The sequence below is a fragment of the Callionymus lyra genome, chromosome 4, assembly GCF_982586985.1.
Source record: "Callionymus lyra chromosome 4, fCalLyr1.hap1.1, whole genome shotgun sequence".
NCBI classification, from domain to species: Eukaryota; Metazoa; Chordata; class Actinopteri; order Syngnathiformes; family Callionymidae; genus Callionymus; species Callionymus lyra.
Window position 1 is genome coordinate 1,945,101 of NC_141821.1, and position 24,327 is coordinate 1,969,427.

At 39.4% G+C, this 24,327-nt stretch overlaps 1 protein-coding gene across 1 annotated transcript in view; it reads right to left on the reverse strand.

The window, feature by feature from the left end:
• LOC148080540 (cadherin-7-like) overlaps positions 1 to 24,327 on the reverse strand; it is a 190,851-nt gene that overhangs the window by 68,319 nt on the left and 98,205 nt on the right. Inside the window, exon 4 of the mRNA XM_087788432.1 lies at positions 21,662 to 21,781. Within this exon, the coding sequence (XP_087644558.1) occupies positions 21,662 to 21,781 (120 nt within the window). The remainder of the gene's footprint in view (positions 1 to 21,661; positions 21,782 to 24,327) is intronic.

Sequence of the window (24,327 nt, forward strand, 5' to 3'; positions counted from 1 at the left end):
TCCTTCGCTGCTGCCTTCAAAGTTAATGAGTCGACACACAATGTGTTTCCTTCATTAAACGCCACTTATTAGAGATTCCCAGAAACGGGAAGATTACTCGTTAGGAGACGCTCCTGGAATAAATCATTTCTTGATCAGCGCCGAATGAATCTGATAAGAAAGTGTCTTCAGCTCCGAGACTCTCCGGGATCTGCTCGTAGTCCGAGCGGTTCTGACGAGTGACGAGAGTAAATATTGTCGTCAGAGTTGATGCTGCTGAATAGAAGATCTTTGAAGAGACACAACAGCAGAAGGAACGAGAGAAGTTCATGAAAACATCAACACACTTAGTTAGTACAATATAAATATAAAATAATTATATTGATTTAATGACTATTTTTAAAAGTTTTTGTTTATGTCACGGTCAAGTACTGGATAATACTACACATATATCCTTGTTACTAGACTATCACAACACCAGAGTCAAGTACTGGACAATACTACACATATATCCTTGTTACAACACTATCACAACACCAGAGTCAAGTACTGGACAATACTACACATATATCCTTGTTACTACACTATCACAACACCAGAGTCAAGTACTGGACAATACTACACATATATACTTGTTACTACACTATCACAACACCAGAGTCAAGTACTGGACAATACTACACATATATACTTGTTACTACACTATCACAACACCAGAGTCAAGTACTGGATAATACTACACATATATACTTGTTACTACACTATCACAACACCAGAGTCAAGTACTGGACAATACTACACATATATACTTGTTACTACACTATCACAACACCAGAGTCAAGTACTGGACAATACTACACATATATACTTGTTACTACACTATCACAACACCAGAGTCAAGTACTGGACAATACTACACATATATACTTGTTATTACACTATCACAACACCAGAGTCAAGTACTGGATAATACTACACATATATACTTGTTACTACACTATCACAACACCAGAGTCAAGTACTGGACAATACTACACATATATACTTGTTACTACACTATCACAACACCAGAGTCAAGTACTGGACAATACTACACATATATACTTGTTACTACACTATCACAACACCAGATTCAAGTACTGGACAATACTACACATATATACTTGTTACTACACTATCACAACACCAGAGTCAAGTACTGAACAATACTACACATATATACTTGTTACTACACTATCACAACACCAGAGTCAAGTACTGGACAATACTACACATATATACTTGTTACGACACTATCACAACACCAGAGTCAAGTACTGGACAATACTACACATATATACTTGTTACTACACTATCACAACACCAGAGTCAAGTTCTGGACAATACTACACATGTATACTTGTTACTACACTATCACAACACCAGAGTCAAGTACTGGACAATACTACACATATATACTTGTTACTACACTATCACAACACCAGAGTCAAGTACTGGACAATACTACATATATATACTTGTTACTACACTATCATAACACCAGAGTAAAGTACTGGACAATACTACACATGTATACTTGTTACTACACTATCACAACACCAGAGTCAAGTACTGGACAATACTACACATATATACTTGTTACTACACTATCACAACACCAGAGTCAAGTACTGGACAATACTACACATATATACTTGTTACTACACTATCACAACACCAGATTCAAGTACTGGACAATACTACACATATATACTTGTTACTACACTATCACAACACCAGAGTCAAGTACTGGACAATACTACACATATATACTTGTTACGACACTATCACAACACCAGAGTCAAGTACTGGACAATACTACACATATATACTTGTTACTACACTATCACAACACCAGAGTCAAGTTCTGGACAATACTACACATGTATACTTGTTACTACACTATCACAACACCAGAGTCAAGTACTGGACAATACTACACATATATACTTGTTACTACACTATCACAACACCAGAGTCAAGTACTGGACAATACTACATATATATACTTGTTACTACACTATCATAACACCAGAGTAAAGTACTGGACAATACTACACATGTATACTTGTTACTACACTATCACAACACCAGAGTCAAGTACTGGACAATACTACACATATATACTTGTTACTACACTATCACAACACCAGAGTCAAGTACTGGACAATACTACACATATATACTTGTTACTACACTATCACAACACCAGATTCAAGTACTGGACAATACTACACATATATACTTGTTACTACACTATCACAACACCAGAGTCAAGTACTGGACAATACTACACATATATACTTGTTACTACACTATCACAACACCAGAGAGAAGCTCTGTCGTCCAGGAGAGGCTCGGACTAGAGCCCCTGAGGGTCAACATTGAGTCAGATGTTCTCCTGGTAACACTAAGTTTCCTTCATGACCTCATCAAGAGAGTCGAGGGTCGTGACACGTGAAGTTCCCTGTAATCACACTCGAGTGAAGACGAACATCTGTGACACACGATTCCACTGATGCTGGAGACGACGAGAACGTCTCCGGACACTGTGGAGCTGAAACACCATCAGAGGAACAAACGTCTGAATCATCCGACCTTCACCTCGCTCTGATGACGAGTCAGAGGCTGGTGTTGGATTGTGGGAGGAATTAAAGGAAAAGAAGAATGAAAGAAGAAGAACGAGGAGAGACGAGGATGATGGAAGGTTGGATGTAAAGTCTTCACACACGACTTTACTTTCAGTGACGGTTTCATTTAAAAGATGTTCGGCTTTATTTACGTCAAAGATTATTTTGGATCCAGTTCAAATATTCATAACTAGTTTCTAAATATCACAGTATGGTTTTTGTGTCTGTTTTTGTCATTTGTGTTTATTGTCGTTAGAAAAGATTATTAAATGTTAACACTTGTTTTTGTTTGACTTGAAGAGGCGAATAAACGACCCGTTACACACTCTGATTTGTTCATCTTTATAAGAGCCGGACGGAAGCGACTCCGTGTTTTGATCGTTGTACCTTCATACACGCCGGGCTTTCCATTGACCAGCGTCAGCTCAACTTACAGTATTGCTACGACTTTCCTCGCCTCCTTGTTCATCTATTGTCATGGATTTGTGAATTCCCCTTTAGTGATATTAGTTAGTTTGTTTTAGTTCGTTTTATTTACATCATTTCCTTTTTTTCTTTTGATTTAGTTGTTGTCTGTTTAGACGCCACCATAGATCGTTGAATTGTATTTATTGAGAATCGGACTCTGTTGCCATCTTTTGTTAGCATCGTGTGCTGTTGTAACTGGACTCTGGTGTTGTGATAGTGTAGTAACAAGTATATATGTGTAGTATTGTCCAGTACTTGACTCTGGTGTTGTGATAGTGTAGTAACAAGTATATATATGTAGTATTGTTGAGTACTTGACTCTGGTGTTGACCAAGTATATATGTGTAGTATTGTCCAGTACTTGACTCTGGTGTTGTGATAGTGTAGTAACAAGTATATATGTGTAGTATTGTCCAGTACTTGACTCTGGTGTTGTGATAGTGTAGTAACAAGTATATATGTGTAGTATTGTCCAGTACTTGACTCTGGTGTTGTGATAGTGTAGTAACAAGTATATATGTGTAGTATTGTCCAGTACTTGACTCTGGTGTTGTGATATTGTAGTAACAAGTATATATGTGTAGTATTGTCCAGTACTTGACTCTGGTGTTGTGATAGTGTAGTAACAAGTATATATGTGTAGTATTGTCCAGTACTTGACTCTGGTGTTGTGATAGTGTAGTAACAAGTATATATGTGTAGTATTGTATCAATTGTATAATTCATCATTTTAACATTGTCTTATGGTCCTTTCTCTCCTTTTTAACATTTCCTTGACTTTTCTTTTATTTAAAAATATGCCTGAAGAAACTTATACATCATATTAACTTTGTTTAAAAAAAATCAGATTTATCTTTTAGTTTCACATTATATTCAAGACGTTTGGCTTCTCAACATCTGCTCGAGGGTCTTCACAACACAACTATAACTGGAGGCGATCGCTCTTGTCTCGACTCATGACGTGTTTGGATCTGTTTCTATTCAATCTTCCGCCTCCGACATGAAGCTTCTCACCTTTTCTATGTTGTTTTTCACTCCAAATGTTTCGCCGTGAGATCAGGAGCCCAGAAGAAGTGGACGATGTTGAGATGATGTTGAATTAAAGCATGAGTTCCAGACGCGAGCGAGTCTTGAAGCAGGAGGTACTTGGACGAGTGAGTGAAGAAACCTCATCAGAACCATCCTCACAAGAGCTGCTCAGTCATTTTCAAAGGTATATAAAATCAAGAGGTAGTTTTTAATCAATCGTGTGAAAGGAGAAAAAGCACTGACGCCGCACATAACTCTGCCAAGGATCTCATAAGACTTAGAAGCATCTCATCAAATCCACGAAACAACCATTAATCATAGTTTTGTCTCGTAGAACAAACTCGCACCAAAAGAAAAACTAGAAGATATTTCGTTGTATTTGGTTAAAAATCACAACATTTATCGCCTCTTGAGACAAATACCTTAATATTAAATTCTCTGAAGCACAATAACAGAAGCGTCTCGAACCCACGATCTGGAGGTGAAGTGATGTTCGTGCAGCGCTGAGCTGATGAATTAAAATATTGAGATTTATTCCTGATACCACAGATCAGTGTTTTCTGACCTGAAAATATGGTTTATTAATTTTTACCATATCGTCGCTCGTTTGTCTTCATGTCAACTTTATTCAGCAGCGAGTAACATATTCATGAACCGTTACATATTCATGAACCGTTACACATTCATGAACCGTTACACATTCATGAACCGTTACATATTCATAAACCGTTACACATTCATGAACCGTTACACATTCATGAACCGTTACACATTCATGAACCGTTACATATTCATAAACCGTTACACATTCATGAACCGTTACATATTCATGAACCGTTACACATTCATGAACCGTTACATATTCATGAACCGTTACACATTCATGAACCGTTACACATTCATGAACCGTTACACATTCATGAACCGTTACACATTCATGAACCGTTACACATTCATGAACCGTTACACATTCATGAACCGTTACATATTCATAAACCGTTACACATTCATGAACCGTTACACATTCATGAACCGTTACACATTCATAAACCGTTACACATTCATGAACCGTTACACATTCATGAACCGTTACACATTCATGAACCGTTACATATTCATAAACCGTTACACATTCATGAACCGTTACACATTCATGAACCGTTACACATTCATAAACCGTTACACATTCATGAACCGTTACACATTCATGAACCGTTACACATTCATAAACCGTTACACATTCATGAACCGTTACACATTCATGAACCGTTACACATTCATGAACCGTTACATATTCATAAACCGTTACACATTCATGAACCGTTACACATTCATGAACCGTTACACATTCATAAACCGTTACACATTCATGAACCGTTACACATTCATGAACCATTACACATTCATGAACCGTTACACATTCATGAACCGTTACACATTCATGAACCGTTACACATTCATAAACCGTTACACATTCATAAACCGTTACACATTCATGAACCATTACACATTCATGAACCGTTACACATTCATGAACCGTAACACATTCATAAACCGTAACACATTCATAAACCGTTACACATTCATGAACCGTTACACATTCATGAACCGTTACACATTCATGAACCGTTACACATTCATGAACCGTTACACATTCATAAACCGTTACACATTCATGAACCGTTACACATTCATGAACCGTTACACATTCATGAACCGTTACACATTCATGAACCGTTACACATTCATGAACCGTTACACATTCATAAACCGTTACACATTCATGAACCGTTACACATTCATGAACCGTTACACATTCATGAACCGTTACACATTCATGAACCGTTACACATTCATGAACCGTTACACATTCATGAACCGTTACACATTCATGAACCGTTACACATTCATGAACCGTTACACATTCATGAACCATTACACATTCATAAACCGTTACACATTCATAAACCGTTACACATTCATGAACCGTTACACATTCATAAACCGTTACACATTCATAAACCGTTACACATTCATAAACCGTTACACATTCATGAACCGTTACACATTCATGAACCGTTACACATTCATGAACCGTTACACATTCATGAACCGTTACACATTCATGAACCGTTACACATTCATGAACCGTTACACATTCATGAACCGTTACACATTCATAAACCGTTACACATTCATGAACCGTTACACATTCATAAACCGTTACACATTCATGAACCGTTACACATTCATGAACCGTTACACATTCATGAACCGTTACACATTCATGAACCGTTACACATTCATGAACCGTTACATATTCATAAACCGTTACACATTCATGAACCGTTACACATTCATGAACCGTTACACATTCATGAACCGTTACACATTCATGAACCATTACACATTCATGAACCATTACACATTCATGAACCGTTACACATTCATAAACCGTTACACATTCATAAACCGTTACACATTCATGAACCGTTACACATTCATGAACCGTTACACATTCATGAACCGTTACACATTCATAAACCGTTACACATTCATGAACCGTTACACATTCATGAACCGTTACACATTCATAAACCGTTACACATTCATGAACCGTTACACATTCATGAACCGTTACACATTCATGAACCGTTACACATTCATAAACCGTTACACATTCATAAACCGTTACACATTCATGAACCGTTACACATTCATGAACCGTTACACATTCATAAACCGTTACACATTCATAAACCGTTACACATTCATGAACCGTTACATATTCATAAACCGTTACACATTCATGAACCGTTACACATTCATGAACCGTTACACATTCATGAACCGTTACACATTCATAAACCGTTACACATTCATAAACCGTTACATATTCATGAACCGTTACACATTCATAAACCGTTACACATTCATGAACCGTTACACATTCATGAACCGTTACACATTCATAAACCGTTACACATTCATAAACCGTTACACATTCATGGGTCACTTTACAGATACACGTATATATTTGCAAATCCTTCATTTACGAAGCTTTAGCAACAGTCACCGCCTCACAGATTTCCCTCGCAGCTACAATACAGTAGTTTTGTTGTCAAGGTTTGAATGGAGACGAGCAGCAGCAGCAGTGAGAAGCCACACAAGTGAACGATGAATCCTTCAACACCTTCTAAAGTCCAGATGGAACCACAGAAAACCACCAAACTTTGTTTAAATCATCCGTCAACAACTCGTGATGAAACGATCCTGATGTGATCCGACCTCAGGAGCCGGAGAACGACATGCGCCGTCATCTCGGGGAAAAAACAAAAAAGATCGACATGTAAAGCAGCTGCTGCTTCTCGTCTTGTTTGTTTTTAATCTCCGGGAGTGACAACAAACACAAAGAGTTTCTGATTCAGTGCTTCAGACTCATCGTCACAGACGTGTCAGACAAAGACAAATCAAGAGATTTTCATCGACGCCGAGGAGCAAAAATCATTCTCTTTCTGTCGTGACACGAAATCCCAGATGGACAAACCCTTCCCTCGATTACCCCGAACTCTCCGCCTCCTCCTCGTCAGCACAAGACGCATCAATCAAGAGCCATTCAGGAGCCGAGATGAAGCACAAACAAATCAAGACGAGTGGCTCGGGAGCTGACGAGGATGGCTGAGCTCCAAAATAAAGAATTCCATTAAGTGTTGGATTTTCTCTCAATGGCTTCTTTTATTAATGTCATTACAGCTGAGAAATTGTTATTGGCTGTTGGAACTAAATAGCTCGACCTGCCAATTTGCAGAGCGTCGTCCTCTTCTCCTCCGTCAGCCTTACAGTGGCGGCGCTGGTCAATAAAGCGATAATCTTTAAATGCCGCCGGACAGCTTTGAGGTCTTCACTGAGGCTCTCCAGGCTCCGAGTCTCCTGCGTCCAGGAGTCAAAACTGTTTTTCCAGCCGTCGCAGCTCATTGTTAGCACACTTGATTTGATTGGTTTGTAAGGGTCGAGATGTCGTCGTGATTCTTGTTACTTGCGTGACTTTCACTCAAAAACCCACTACAGGATCCGGGGATATAGTTCCAGACGGTGTGTGGCGAGACCTCCCAACGAAGCATGTCTGCTGGCAATCTGCCAATAATCCAACCCTTTGTTAGATTAAAATGATTATATACGTATACACAATACTTAAATTAATGCTAAAAGATAATCAAAATATAAAGAATAAATGACTCGCTTCATCTAAGAGCTTAAACGTTTGACGACACATTCACATAAACATTCCTCTCAGACTGATTCATTGGTTCAAGACAAGCTTGGATCAGAATTAGATACGACACCAGTTATTTAAAACATCTGTTTATCTGCAAATCACACATTAAATCGTAGATCAAAGAACGAAGACACACCCGGGAAAGGGGGGATAAAAGACGGAAGAGAAGAAAACCCCCGCCCGAGAAAATTTGAATGATTAGATTACAAGAAAACAAATCAGGATGTCTCTCTGCGGGGGATCGGGACACAGGGAACTTGAAAGAACCATTTTGCCTTAAATATAGCGATGTTTCTACAGATCAGTACCTTTTCTCTCGGGACTATTGACCTGTACAGTCGCCGGGAGAAAGTGTGTCCGATCGATCGTAAAGCTTGTATTTTGTTTGACTTGAAGCGGTGAATAAACGACACACACTCTTGATTGAACATCTTTCTCCACGAAATGAAGTATAAGACCCGGACGGAAGCGACTCCGTGTTTTGATCGTTGTACCTTCATACACGCCGGGCTTTCCATTGACCAGCGTCAGCTCAACTTACAGTATTGCTACGACTTTCCTCGCCTCCTTGTTCGTCTATTGTCATGGATTTGTGAATTACCCTTTAGTGATATTAGTTAGTTTGTTTTAGTTAGTTCTATTTTCATCATTTCCTCTTTTTTCTTTTGATTTAGTTGTTGTCTGTTTAGACGCCACCATACATGGTTAATTGTATTTATTGAGAAACGGACTCTGTCGCCATCTTTTGTTAGCATCGTGTGTTGTAATATAATAAAAATAATTCATCATTTAAACATTGTGTTATGCTCAGGGTCTCCTTTTTGACATTTCCTTGAGTTGTTTTAATTTAAAAATATGCCTGAAGAAACATTATATGAAACAACAGCTCAATAAAATAAAAACAACAACATATTTTAAGAACTAACCAAAAAAACCCAATCAATGCAAATCCATAACCATGACTGACGAAAAGAGGGGTCAGTGTTTTCTGCTGAGCAAACCTGAAATAGAATTATTTTCTATTTTATCTGCGTCACGTTGATAATTCAATATGACGGTTCAGGCAGGAGATGAGTTATAAAAGTAAAGTGTGTCTCTAATTTAAGTTATAAAACATTTTTAAAAACGTTAAATGACTTTTAATTCATAACATGAGATGAAAACGTAACGAGTCCCTCCGAAAAAACACATTCACTTTCGATCAAACAACGATTCTGTGAGACTCAACAAAGAAGGGAAGAAGAAGAAGAAGAAGAAGAAGAAGAAGAAGAAGAAGTGACACAGATGTGAAGAACGTTTGTCCTCGGTCTGTCTGAGTCAAGTTCAGAGTCTGTCATCGTTGACGTGAAACACAAAGACAACACGTCAGATTCAAGCTGCAGAAAGAAAAACACGTTAAGGTTTTATTTTGAAACTCAAATATTTCCACTGAAGAAAACATGAAAAAAACAAGAAGAAAACTCGAAGGTTCTCATGTCAGACGTGACAACATCTTTAATCTAACATCCGCGAATCATGTTGAAGATTAAAAACCTGACATTTGTTGATGGAGAAACTCGACGAAAACTAATGAAGAATTAATTCTTAGTGTTTGGTGTTCATGCTCGTGTTGACCTTGTGTTCAAAACTAATTACTTCTTCATTAACGTCTCTTTGTGACGAACCTCATTGTTAAAGACATTTTCAATCAAGTTTATTGTAAATATGTTGTTTGTTCTGAATGTTCTGTTTTACATGTGTGTGCACGTGACCAACACACACACAAACCATGAACTCACTTTGTACATTAGTACACATGTTTATGGAAGTTTAATGCTTGAATTTTACATTTAACTTCAATTTTTACACTTTTATATTCAAGATTAAAAAGGTGGCACTTTTATACCAACATTTTCTTATTTTAATTCAAATATTTCTGTGTCAAAGGAAAACCTCAGTGTGTTTTGGTGAGATTTTATATATCGTCACCATGTTTGTGTTCGTTTCATTCGTGTTCACATCAACCATTCTTGAGCAGAACACTGACTGAATCCAAGAGGCACGTTACCGACGAGCATTATGGAGGTATTTTGAGGTTTTCTCTGCCGATAATCCTACCCTTCATACACGCCGGACATTCCATAGACCAGCTTCAGCTCGTTTTACAGGATTGCCTGTTATGACTTCCCTCGCTCCCTCGCTCCTTGATTGATGTTGGATTTTTTTCTTTTGTTGAGATTTTAATAAGAACAGATTACTGTGAAAATAATAAGTCGACATTATAGTAGAAAAAGAAGATTCTATTTTGTTTAACTATCGTATTCTCCGGACTATAAGTGTCTCCGGAGCACAAGTCGCTCCAGACATAAAACGCATAATAAAGAAGTACAAACATATATAAGTCGCACTGGAGTATAAGTCCTGTTTTTGGGGGAAATTGATTTGATAAAATCCAAGAACAGACATGTGATCTTGAAAGATTAAAATAAAACTAGAGGCAACAACAGAATAATGTTACGTTACATGAAGTGAGAACCTGGTATGTTAACATAACATATGAAGAGTTATTCAGAGAACTATAGCATCAATAACTAACTAGTTTACCAAACCATCCGTGTAACTCCAAATAACTCTTCATCCTCGTGTCACTTTTAAACAACTAACTAACTCCGGAGGTAGAAGATGCTTCCTCTTCTACGTGGAAATGATCAACACAGGCCTAGAGCGCCCTCTGGTGGTTTAGTGTGAGAATAACATGTGAAATGATATAATAATGTGGTAATAATTTCACACATAAGTCGCTCCAGAGTATAAGTCGCGGACAAACTATGAAGAAAACTGACACTTATAGTCCGGTAAATACGGTATGACTTTAACTTTTTCGTTGGCATCATTTCATGGACCTGAGCGACGACAAACCTCTGGGCAGCACGAATCTATTGTCGCTCAGGAACAAGCGTCTCTGGATATTCAGCATCTTCAAAACCTTCGTCAGATCTCTGACCATCGCTGTAACCTCGCGGCCAATTAAAGAGCAGCGCTCGCCCGCCGCGCCGACACCTGCCAACCCGGGTTTTCCTGCCGTCGACGCCGGAACTTCAAGTCTTTTAAAAGCACAAACTTTCCATCATCACCGCGGGGACAGAAACGACTTGAAAGAGCCGTCGTTACACATTCAGAGGAAGTGAAGGCGAGGAGGAAGCAGATAATGGTCGGACGACGCTAACAACTGCTTCCTGGAAGGTGAACGAGACTCGAAGAAAGATGGAGGAACTCAGACGCCTGCAGCGAGACAAATGTTTTCTCACCAAGTTTCTAACAGAGAGACTTGTTTGACACCAGGCGCTGGTTAATGATGCTTCTGTCCTGATGTTCCTGAAGTTCTTCTCTTCCTTCTCGGCGTGAAACGTGTAGAAGTTTATCATCAGATAACACTGAAGGATTTAACATTTCATACGTAGAAACTTGTCTTTATTGAATTATCATTTTTTATAATACATTTATTTATTTATTTTTCATTTAAAATATTATTTAATTTAGTTTTTAATTACATTAAATCACTTCTGTATTGAAATGTTGAATTTGGTTTTTAATTGATCATTTGAAATAATTTCGAATGTTAATTTATTTTGTTGTAATGTTGTTTAATGAATTTAAAGGTTATTTTATATCATTCAATTAAACAAAATATTTTTAAAAATAAAACAAAATTAAATGTTCCAAGTAACATTTTTTTAATTTGTATTATTTTAAATTCAATATAAATGTTGGTATAATAGAGTCTCCAGACTAAATAATATATTTTTTAATTATTGGTCTTAGAATATCAACTTTTATGTGTAAAAAGATAATAATTTATTTAGAAAACATTACTTATTTTTCCATTTAATTCTTAAAAACACTCTTACCTTAACTTATCTTTCAATTTACAGTTATTCAAAGAACAATTGAATTCTTGGAGAAAAAGAAAAAAGGTTTTTATGGATTTTTTTCTTGTTTATTTGACAATTTGAATATTGAATCTAAACGACTAGAAACTAGAGAATATTTATGAAATGTAGTTTGTTGGAATTAGAATATGAAACTATACGTGTGAAAATAAAGCATTTATTTTGAAAGAACAAATTCATTCAACATTGTCAGGGCACTGATGACCCTCCATACATGCTGCCCCCTCGCTCTGTCTTTGTGGCTCCGGCAGCGTCGCTGTCACTCCCGGTGAGAAGCCGTGATTAAAACCCTTCTGTCGTCTGGTGCCGCGGCCTCGCCCCGTGGCTCCCGGGCCCGCGGTGCCAGGCATTTATCAGGCTGTCTGGGCGGCACCGGCGGCACCGGCGGCACCGGCAGCACCAGCAGCACCAGCAGCATGACAGGTGGAGGCGCCGCGGCCCGGACGCTTGACATTTGTCTTCGGAAGGAAATCTAAGTTTGCTGGAACCCTTTGGCTCAGCACGCAGCTGTGCTGATGATGATGGCGCTGAAGATGGCGCTGAAGATGGCGCTGAAGCCTTAAACGCCGGGGGACGCCTCAGGGGAGACATTTACAAGAGAGAGGGACATAAAACACCAGCAGCAAAGGAAGTGGATTCAGGTTCTGGCGTCACAGAGATCCATGAGAGAGTCTTTGTGTCGAAGCACATGAAGAGCACGGATCCCTCGACTTCATATCACGTCAACATGTTATCACGTCAACATGCTAACATGTTATCACGTCAACATGTTATCAAGTCAACATGTTATCACATCGACATGCTAACATGTTATCACGTCAACATGTTAACATGTTATCACGTCGACATGCTAACATGTTATCACGTCAACATGCTAACATGTATCACGTCAACATGCTAACATGTTACATGCTAACATGTTATCACGTCAACATGCTAACATGTTATCACGTCAACATGCTAACATGTTATCACGTCAACATGCTAACATGTTATTACGTCAACATGCTAACATGTTATCACGTCAACATGCTAACATGTATCACTTCAACATGCTAACATGTTATCACGTCGACATGCTAACATGTTATCACGTCAACATGCTAACATGTTATCACGTCAACATGCTAACATGTTATCACGTCAACATGCTAACATGTTATCACGTCAACATGCTAACATGTATCACGTCAACATGCTAACATGTTATCACGTCAACATGCTAACATGTTATCACGTCAACATGCTAACATGTTATCACGTCAACATGCTAACATGTATCACGTCAACATGCTAACATGTTATCACGTCAACATGCTAACATGTTATCACGTCAACATGCTAACATGTTATCACGTCAACATGCTTGTCCGGATTCATTCTTCTCCTCTGAACACGAGTCTGTGTTTTTGTACTTGTTTGTGTTTGTCTTGTAAATATCAGTGTCGTCAGCATATTGAATGAATTTGACATTTCACGTGTTGAAACTTTGATTCGCTTCATTCAAATGTTGTTTTTCAGCATTTCTTTAATTTTTTAACTATTTACTTTAATGTATTTCTTTATTGAAAGGTTTTGTATTAGTTTTCTTTTAATATTTTAATTGAATTTTTTTCTTATAATAATCAATTTATATTCTTTTTACACATATGTTGTTTTTTTTATATTCAAATAATGTTCAAATCATTCAAAAATACTTAATTCAAGCATTTTTAATAAAAATGTTATTTTAATAGAATCAACAAACAGTACAAAAATGATTACGAGCCACTTGATCATGTGATTCCACGTCATCGCATGATTGGCTGAAAGTTTGATCAGTAGCTCTGAGCTCTGTTGGTTCAGTCTGGAGACTCTATTGTAACATTTCTATTCAATTTAAAAGACTTAAAAAAAATAAAAAACATGAAATTTACAAAAAGTATATTTTTCGAATAATTGGAATCTGGCTATATGTACAAAATTACTTTTTTAAATTGAAAATGTTGTTTATAAATGCAATGGTACAAAATATAAAAACATATACAAATGTTTTAATAAAAAAGTACAAAGATAATACTCAAATAATCAATATTCATGTTTCGATCATTATAACAAAAACATGTCGAATACATATATTTGTGGGGAAATTATTAAAATAGAAAAGTTCATTAAGACATTTAAAGATTGATTTTTGATGAAAGTTTGTTTGAAAAGAGAAAAAAAAAGAAAAGTAAATATTTTGATTATAAAGTAGTTTTAAGGTCATCTCTATGACATCATGTGTCGCCTCATGTGTTCGCCATCAAAGAGCAGAGAAGAGATTCTCTAAAGAAACAGAAAGAGATAAGTTGGAAGGAAAGAAAGAAGTTAGCGCCCCCTGGTGTCTCAATCCCCAGGTGACTGTTTGGTGGGAGGGTCTGGGTCTGGTTCTGCTCGAGGTTTCTGCCTGTCTAAAGGTCCTTAGTTTGGTGAAAAGATAGAAGGACTTTCAACATCAACACGTTAGTGTGTGTAGTTATCAATATGTTCAGTGAGTTGTGTAGTCGAGCCACCAGGTGGCGCTGTTTTCCATCAGAGTTCCATTAGACGCCTGGCGGAAGAGTGTTTGCCTGAGAGGTTGTCGGTTCAATCCCGGCTGCTTCCCCAGTCACTGAGCAAGAGACTTTACCCTGTTGCTCCTGATGCTTGAGCTGCAGCGCTGCGTCGCGGCCTACTGCCATCAGTGTGTGTGTGAAGGAAGTGTGACCGAGTGTAAAGATGTGTAGATGCTGAAATGAATCCAACTATTCCTCGTTACCTTAGCGACAACATTCTTGTCATGTTTGTTGGACGTAAAGTAAACACAAGAATGTATTACAGTATTACTCTACTTTAATACTCTACTTTAGTTCACTTTGAAATATTTATGTTGTTAGACGTTATTAATTAAACTATTAACAAAACAATTCAACCTTTCAATACAGACATTGTTGAATTACATTAATTAAAATATCTATAATTAATACATTGAAAGCCTTCAATGTTCCGAAAGAAACACAACAACAAACACAACAACAAACACAACAACAAACACAACAACAAACACAACAACACAACGAGATCGTCCATCCACACGTCTGTGCCTCGACAACAACATGGATGACGCAGCAGTGAACGTCTGTGGATCAGGATTAGAAGCTTCTCCTCCCAAAGGCACCTTGTAGATTCAATTTGGGATTAAAAGCCATTAAAGAGAGACTTGTTACAACCAGACCTGACCCCGGGTCACGTTCTCCCCTCAACCCCCCCTTAACCCCCTCGGCTATTAGTCCTCGACGCTTAATCATGTATTACTGCAGGATCACTGGATACTGGTCCAGACACTTCGTCAAAGTCTCCCTCGGATTAGCCTTAAATGGGACTAATTAGTAACAAGCAAAGACAGAAACCCTCTCACCGCTTCCCCGTCTCACTCTCTCACCCCCTCACCCTCTCATCCTCTCACCTTCTCACCCTCTCACCCATTCACCCCCTCACCCTCTCACCCCTTTATCATCTCACCCTCTCACCCCTTTCCCCTCTCACTCTCTCACCCCCTCACCCTCTCATCCTCTCACCCCCTCACCCTCTCATCCTCTCACCCCTTTATCATCTCACCCTCTCACCCCCTCATCCTCTCACCCATTCACCCCCTCACCCTCTCACCCCTTTATCATCTCACCCTCTCACCCCTTCCCCTCTCACCCTCTCACCCCCTCATCCTCTCACCCTCTCACCCCTTCATCATATCACCTTCTCAGCCTCTCATCCTCTCATCCTCTCACCCTCTCACCCTCTCATCCATTCACCCCTTCAACCTCTCACACTCTCACCCCCTCATCCTCTCACCCTCTCATCCTCTCATGCTCTCACCCTCTCACCCCTTCATCATATCACCTTCTCAGCCTCTCATCCTCTCATCCTCTCACCCTCTCACCCTCTCATCCATTCACCCCTTCAACCTCTCACACTCTCACCCCCTCATCCTCTCACCCTCTCATCCTCTCATGCTCTCACCCTCTCACCCCTTCATCATATCACCTTCTCAGCCTCTCATCCTCTCACTCTCTCATCCTCTCACCCTCTCACTCTCTCATCCTCTCACTCTCATATCCTCTCACCCCTTCATCATCTCACCCTCTCACCCCTTCATCATCTCACTCTCACCCCCTCACTCTCTCACCCTCTCATCCTCATCTTCCTCATCTTCATCATCTTCTTCTTCATCATCTTCATCATCTTCTGCTGGTGAAAGCGTCTCAGGTTGACGTGAGTTCATTGTAACTGAACTGTTCTCTCTTCATGATCCATTAAAGCTGCTCAAAGCTCTTCTGTGGATTCAAATCAGCCACTTAGCTTAATGAACGACTCCACAGCCTCGGACCTACAATCAAAAAGAAAATAATGGCGTCTTTATGGGCCGACCCGGCAGTTTGGACGTCACTTAAGAGCGTGTCACTCGTGCTTTAATCTTCTGCAGGATCAGGAAGTGACTCGATGTGTTCGCGAGGAAAACTTTGTTGAGCAGGAAGGTTTTATATTGTTCTTCACTGTGGTTTTGATTTAACGATCAGGTCTCAGTGACGCTCAACGATGTCAGGATCAAACAAATGTATCGATCGTTCTCAGTCCAGACTTTTGTTTCAACTCAACGAGACGTCACTTTCTTCATCACTGCATTCCTCTCCCAGCTAGTCGGGGCGGGAGGCCGGGACAGCCTGTCGAATAACATCAGACCGTTCGGATTGTTTTAGTGAAGAGGCTAAAATAAAGATGAAACCAGTGAATCATTCGTTCTCCGTCAAAACACTCGAGTCCCACAGATCCTGGATCAGTTCTCAATGAAGAAATCTCAGCATCGTCCAGGAAACTACGGTCCAGAACCTGGTTCGGGTCAGAACCACGAGGCAGGAGTGGGACGCTCGTATGGAAAGTAAAGTTCTCGGTCCCCACGGGAGGCTTGAAGATAAGTAACTTTAATTGACGTTTATAAATAAACTCGTGAATGTAGGTCACGTCTAATGATCCAATACAGCCTCGATAACGATCTCGAGTCTAATAATCGGATCTTTTTATAGAACCTTGTAACACCATCATTAGTAACGTCGCGCATCCAAAGATCAAAACCTAGTTTTCTGTTTTCCCGCCAGGAAACTTCTTCACGGACGCCGCACAAACATGTGAACGTGCTTCTGCGAACATGCAAACATGGAAGTTCTGCTAATGAAACGGCATCAGCGGGAGCTTCATTAGCGCAGAGACCAGAACCTGGACCTGGAACACGAGACCCGGGAGACGGAGGGAGTCGAGGAAGTGTCGGTTCCTTCGGGATCCTTCGGTTATTGACTCCACACCGTCCACGTGTCATTACAGAAAATACTTGTATGAAAACACGTCGATGTAACGATGCAAACAAATGAATATTAAAGTCTAGGCAGGAGTGAAGTAAAAGTATCTTGATGTTCTATTCTATGTTAGTCTTTGTTATTTTTCTTTGATCTATGTTCTTTATCTTTAGACTTAGATTGTATCATCTTGTTCTTTCTCGTTATTTCTCTTTGTTCTTGTTCTTATTTTTATTTTTAAGAATAATTGCTGTATTGTTGTGTCTAATTGGAAAAAAAACGATTTCCCGAAGGAGACCTGCTGAGGATCAATAAAGTTCTACCTAACCTACCTAAAGACATGTCAGTGAATCCTAGTAAAACCTCGGACACTTCTCTGAGGACATCGAACCCAGAACCTTCCTGTTCTTCATGCATCCCTTCATTTGAACAACACGTCTTCTGTAAGTATGAGTGTGTGTGAGAATAGTTGTGTGTCGTTGTGTGTCCCGAGACGGACTGAATATTCTGATGGCGCGGACTTACTTTCGTAGTCGTGACACTGTAACGCTTCACATATTCGACGCAGATACATCTGGTACGTAGGAGTTGAAATGTTTATTTCATGTTTAAGACGATGAAGTACAAACGTTCTGTGGACACTCACTGGTCACTACGGGAAAAACAAACTCCATAAATCCCTGCAATGCAGTGGCTGTCACTTTGTAACCCACTTCATGAATTAGACCAGCATTCCTGTGTGTGTGTGTGTGTGTGTGTGTGTGTGTGTGTGTGTGTGTGTGAGGCCAACATTATGGGATGGCCTGTGTGTGTGTTTTTCAGCGGCTTCTAAGCGCAGAGAAGCAGGCGAGGCGCGGCAGGGCAGTGGCTAATGATCCAGCCACGGAGATATGAAGTCACTTCACCGACGGATGAAGAGAAGAAGAAACGAGCTCACAAGTCAACAGACTCTCATCTCCTGCTGCTGCTGGTTTAAGCTTCTTCTCACCATCTTCTGCCGAACACGTCGTTCTCCGTCGACCACGAAACTCTCGCTGTTTCTGTCGTGAGTGGAAACGCTGGTGGAACTGAACGTACGTCGAGATGATGATTCATTTCTGGTCAGAGATGTTCCTCACGGACCAGATGCTACAAGAACATAAAGCCCTGAGTGATTGGATCCTGCACTTCTTGATTAAATATCTTTTTTATCTCCAATCATGGGCTTAAAGGATCCAAAAGGAAACGGGTCCAGAACTGATTGGAGCTGATGTTGCATTATGTTCGGATCTGGAGACTCGTCCCCGAGAATTTTTATATCAAAACTTCATTTCACTGACGTGTCGTCGTTCGAGGTCGACGAGTCTTTCCTTCTTTGACAGACGAGTGCGACGAGTCTTCAACTGAACCAGAAATATTTATTCTACAGTCTCAGTATCTTTTATGGCCACTGTTTAGTTCCAGGAACGGCCACTATCAGTGAAAATACACCGGTTTTTGTCATTTACAAAGATTTTAAATGTTTAGGTTCAAAAAGAACATGCACTTGACTTTCACCTCATTAAATCTTTTATTTTATTTTTCTTTATCTTAAATGCTGGTTTACATTGACAATGTCATTATCTACAGAATGTAGTTTGTTTTTTTTATGTTTTTTCTTTCTTTTTTTTTGTTATTTTGTTTTTATTTTGTGTTTTTTATTTGAGTTCTTTTTTATCTTTTCTGTTAATTATACAAGTATGTATCTTTACATCTTTTCATATTTATTTTATGAATATACTGTATATGTTTGAGTGTGTGGGTATATATATATATATATGCATATATTTATAGCTGCAAAAATGCTACTTCTCTTCTTCTGATGGACATTTTCTTCTTTCATATTTTTTATTTTCTCTGTGTATCAAACCATTTACACTGTTGAGCTGAACTGGTTGTTTTATGTACAAAATCAATAAACAAATATCTTAAAAAAAAACAGTGAATAAAACTGTTTTACTGATCTTGACTGTGATGAAACTTCAATTCTTAGACTTAGACCTGGATACGTATCAAATCGTCTTATATTGGAGATGCAAACCCGTCCTGCTATAGGAGGTACTGTGTAGTACTGTGTAGTACTGTGTAGTACTGTGTGGTACTGTGTTGTACTGTGTTGTACTGTGTTGTACTGTATAGTACTGTGTAGTACTGTATAGTACTCTATAGTACTGTGTAGTACTGTGTAGTACTGTGTATTACTGTATAGTACTGCATAGTACTGTGTTGTACTGTGCTGTACTGTGTTGTACTGTGTAGTACTGTGTAGTACTGTGTAGTTCTGTGTAGTTCTGTGTTGTACTGTGTAGTACTGTGTTGTACTGTATAGTACTGTGTAGTACCGTGTAGTACTGTGTGGTACTGTGTTGTACTGTGTTGTACTGTGTTGTACTGTGTTGTACTGTATAGTACTGTGTAGTACTGTATAGTACTCTATAGTACTGTGTAGTACTGTGTAGTACTGTGTATTACTGTATAGTACTGCATAGTACTGTGTTGTACTGTGCTGTACTGTGTTGTACTGTGTAGTACTGTGTAGTACTGTGTAGTTCTGTGTAGTTCTGTGTTGTACTGTGTAGTACTGTGAGGTACTGTGTAGTACTGTGTAGTACCATGAGGTACTGGTCCAAACACCTCTGGCCTCACAAACGAACACAGGCAAAGCGAGAGCTAATTTGTACTTGTCTGATATACAATGTGAGCCAATCAGTATCCAAGATACAGGTCATGCTCTTGAGTCTGTTAGCCAATAGGATTCCTTCTTATATTCATGTTGCACCTCGAGATCCTGTTATGTTGCATACAATCCCCCCAAATTAGCGAAGAGGTGAATGAAATGAAACTGAATATTGTAACGAAACAGACATAAGTTTTCCGGACGTTGTCACAACATGATCTGGATCTTATAATCCATGTGTTTGTGTCGTTGACACTATTGTAAGAGTTTATTTAGTGTCTAAACCAGAAGGATGTGTCTCGCCTGCAGTTCATACAAAACTCTGAGCCGCTCTAGTAGAAGAACTCACATTTCTATGATCCTTTTCCTTGATTCTCTGAGACTCCTGTATTTGTCTTATGTGTCTTGATCTTTTAAAGTTGATATTTTATTGAGTATTGTTTTGATTGTGTAATTGCTTTGTGACCCTGGTCTAGAAAGATCTTTACAAATAACTATAACTCACTTACTTTAAGTATTAATAATATGTTTAACACTTTTTTTTACTAAATTTACAAAAAAGGGACTTTTTCTTTTCAATCAACACTGACGGCAGTAGGCTGCGACGCAGCATGTCAGCCTCTTGCTCGTGGACACGACAGCATCAACCGGTGTAAATCATTGACGCTCTACATATCGTCAAACTGGTGATGAGCTCCAAAGAAAAGCGACTCTCACACGACAACGGCTTAAACATGTTGCGACGCCAACACGGTTCACTTCCTGCTGATCCTTATTTCCCGCCGTCTTCGTCTCCACCGTGAAAACATTCAAAAGAAAAAGTTCTGCTTCAAAGACCTTCGTCTCTACCATGAACAACATCTGTCGCTCGAGCGGAACCGACACGGTTCCCCTATAGAAAGATAAATAAGTGACCGGATCCCTCCTGGACTCCATGATTGAATCAAACTAAAGGTAACTGAAGTGTTTTTCTGCTGAAAATATCGTCGTCAAACTTTTCTTGTTCCTCACAAAATAGACTCATTCAGGGACGTCCGTGGAGCAGCAGAGCAATAAATCCTTCCGTCGACGACAGCGTCAGGCGGGAAACTGCCTCCGCCACACATTCCCGAGATTAATTCGGCGAAACACGACTCGGCGGTGACCCCGAAGGTGACCCCACGGACGGCGACGGACATCAGGTGGTTTGAAAGGACCGCAGAAGAACAGAGCTCTACGGACCCCGGGACCCTCAGACCCACCGCGGATATTGCAGATGAAATGTTACCGACCTGTCTTGGGCTCCACGGAGAAGTACGGCTGTCCGTGGATGATGCTGTAGACCACTCGGGCACTGTTGCCGTACGTGGGGTCGTCGGCGTCCGTGGCGGCCACCTGCACCACCATCGTTCCTGCGAAGGAGAAGCGACACACTTTGGTTTTCAAGACCACCAGGAGGAGCTCGGTGTCTCCGTCAGGAGCAGAGAGTTTGATCTTCAGGATGATGATGATGTCATCTCTGGTCTATGGTTTTATGACTTGAACAAAGTCGTCTGGTTTGAACCGCGGCTTTCGATGCAGAGCCACGAGTTCTGAAAAACCTTGTTCCCTCCTCAGGAAATCACTCCTCAAATATATCTACCTCCAAGATGCTGTAGATGATGTTTCGCTCTCGTGTTATATTGCTGTACATCGTTCGTATACGGTTTTTTTAAATCACTTTCCATTTAAACTTCATTTTTACTCAATTTAATTCTCTTTTTATTCTGGTGAATGTCTGGTTGAATGTTAAACAGAACTTTATGGTTTGTCGTCACCTTAAAAATAATGTTACGTTTTATTTGTTCAGGCTTTTCCTTGATTTTCTGGAACTCCTGTGTTGTTCTCAGTATTATCTTGACCTTTAAAGTATATACTTTATTGAATATTGTTTCGATTGTTTAAGCGCTTTGTGACCCTGGTCTGGAAAAGCTCTATACAAATAAACATTACTTACTTACTTATGTATATATGCACGTGTACTTTTAAAATGTCTGCGCTTTACAACTATTGTCTGAGACAAATGCAAATTGACTTGGTTCTGTTCACACCTGTGATACTTGAACGACAATAAAGGACGTGTGAGTCTAATGTTTCCATTAAAACAGCCTCGAGGAAAGTTTTTGTTTAGAAGAAAATCAATAAAACACACGTGAACGAGTTTGTACGAACAAATACATTCTCAAGTTTTGAGTTACTTTAATAGAGTTTCCAGACGATGATCTTGTTAAGTTTTCGGTGTAGATTTAACCGTGAATGTATATCTTCGTCTTCTGGCTCAGCTCTTTCTTCACCACAAACCCAGTGATACCTCAAGTATATTTAAACTCTTATCTGACATTACCAGATTTTCACAGGTATGTCAGGTGTGTAGGTTTGTGTTAGTTGTAATATAAAATATTTCCATTTATATAAAAAATGACAAAGATTGAAAAAACGAATTTGGAAACTAAATATCTTAGAAAACATGTTTATAGTGAAGTAAGATATTTCATGAGAAATAGTCTCATATGTTACAATCATGAATCAGATCTTGTTCTGTCCTTTAACATCATCCTTCTTTTCTTTGTCTCACTTTCCTTCGCTCAAGTCTACAGACCATCAGTTGCTGTCGCTGCAGCTCAGCATTGTTGCAAAATTTCACTTAAAATCAAATCAACAAAGCATTCAAGCGACGCAGTCCACTGCCAAGCAGCTCATCGCAAACTTTAGAATGAATGAACATCGATGTCGTCGCATCAGCAGCAGGAAGTCGATCCTAACGTGAACCAGAGGATGTTTTTTGTCGAGCAAAGATCTTAATCTGTGACAATTCATCTGGAATTTGAGGAGAAAAAAACAGTGTCGCTCGTGTTGAGATGTTAAGTTGTGTTGAAAAATGTTTATGTTCACGACAAAGACACTTCCTGCTGAAAGTATCAAACACGAAAAGACTGATTTCACTTCAACGAACAAAACATTTTCTCCACGAGCAGCTTTGTCTGGTTCACACTCGTGTCATCCTTGAGTCCAGTTCGTCATGGAAGGTCGTGTTTGTAGGTCCTTCTCTGGTTCCGAGCGAGATGATTCGAAACTAAACATGTGACTCCTGGTCTCTGATGGGTCGTCTCACAACATGAGAAGAATCACGTGCTGAATGTTGATCATCAAGATGATTGACACGATGAAAACAAAGGTTTGCTGTAGCGACACGTAAACAAACGGTAGCACGAGGTCGTGAAGGTGAAGACCACAGACCTGACGATGGCACACGTTTGTGTATCTCAGCTTGAAAGTATTGTTCGATGTGGTTTTTGTTCAAGAAAAAAAGCAAACTCAGTTAAAGTCAAAGTCATGTTTTTGTAGACAGAAACTATAGGCTAGCTAGTTAGTAAAACGGTCAAAACACGGAGTCCGTTCCGTCGCTCCAACACGCCGCCACTTCCCGTTCCGGTTCTTATGCTTCGCTTTGTGGAGCAAGATGGACAATCAAGAGTGTGTCACGGGTCGTTTATTCGCCGCTTCAAGTCAAACAAAATACAAGCTTTACGATCCATCGGACACACTTTCTCCCGGCGACTGTACAGGTCAATAGTTCCGGAGAAAAGGTCCCGATCTGTAGAAACATCGCTATATTTAAGGAAAATTTCCCGCCCAGGGGGTCGTTCTTTCCGGCCAAATGGTTCTTTCAAGTTCCCTGTGTCCCGATCCCCCACAGAGAGACATCCTAATTTGTTTTCTTGTAATCTAATCATTCAAATGTTCTCAGGCGGGGGTTTCCGTCTTTTATCCCCCCTTTCCCGGGTGTGTCTTCGTTCTTTGATCTACGATTCAAGGTGTGATTTGCAGATGTTTTAAATAACTGGTGTCGTTTCTAAATCTGATCCAAGCTTGTCTTGAACCAGTGGATCAGTCTGAGAGGAATGTTGATTTAACGTTT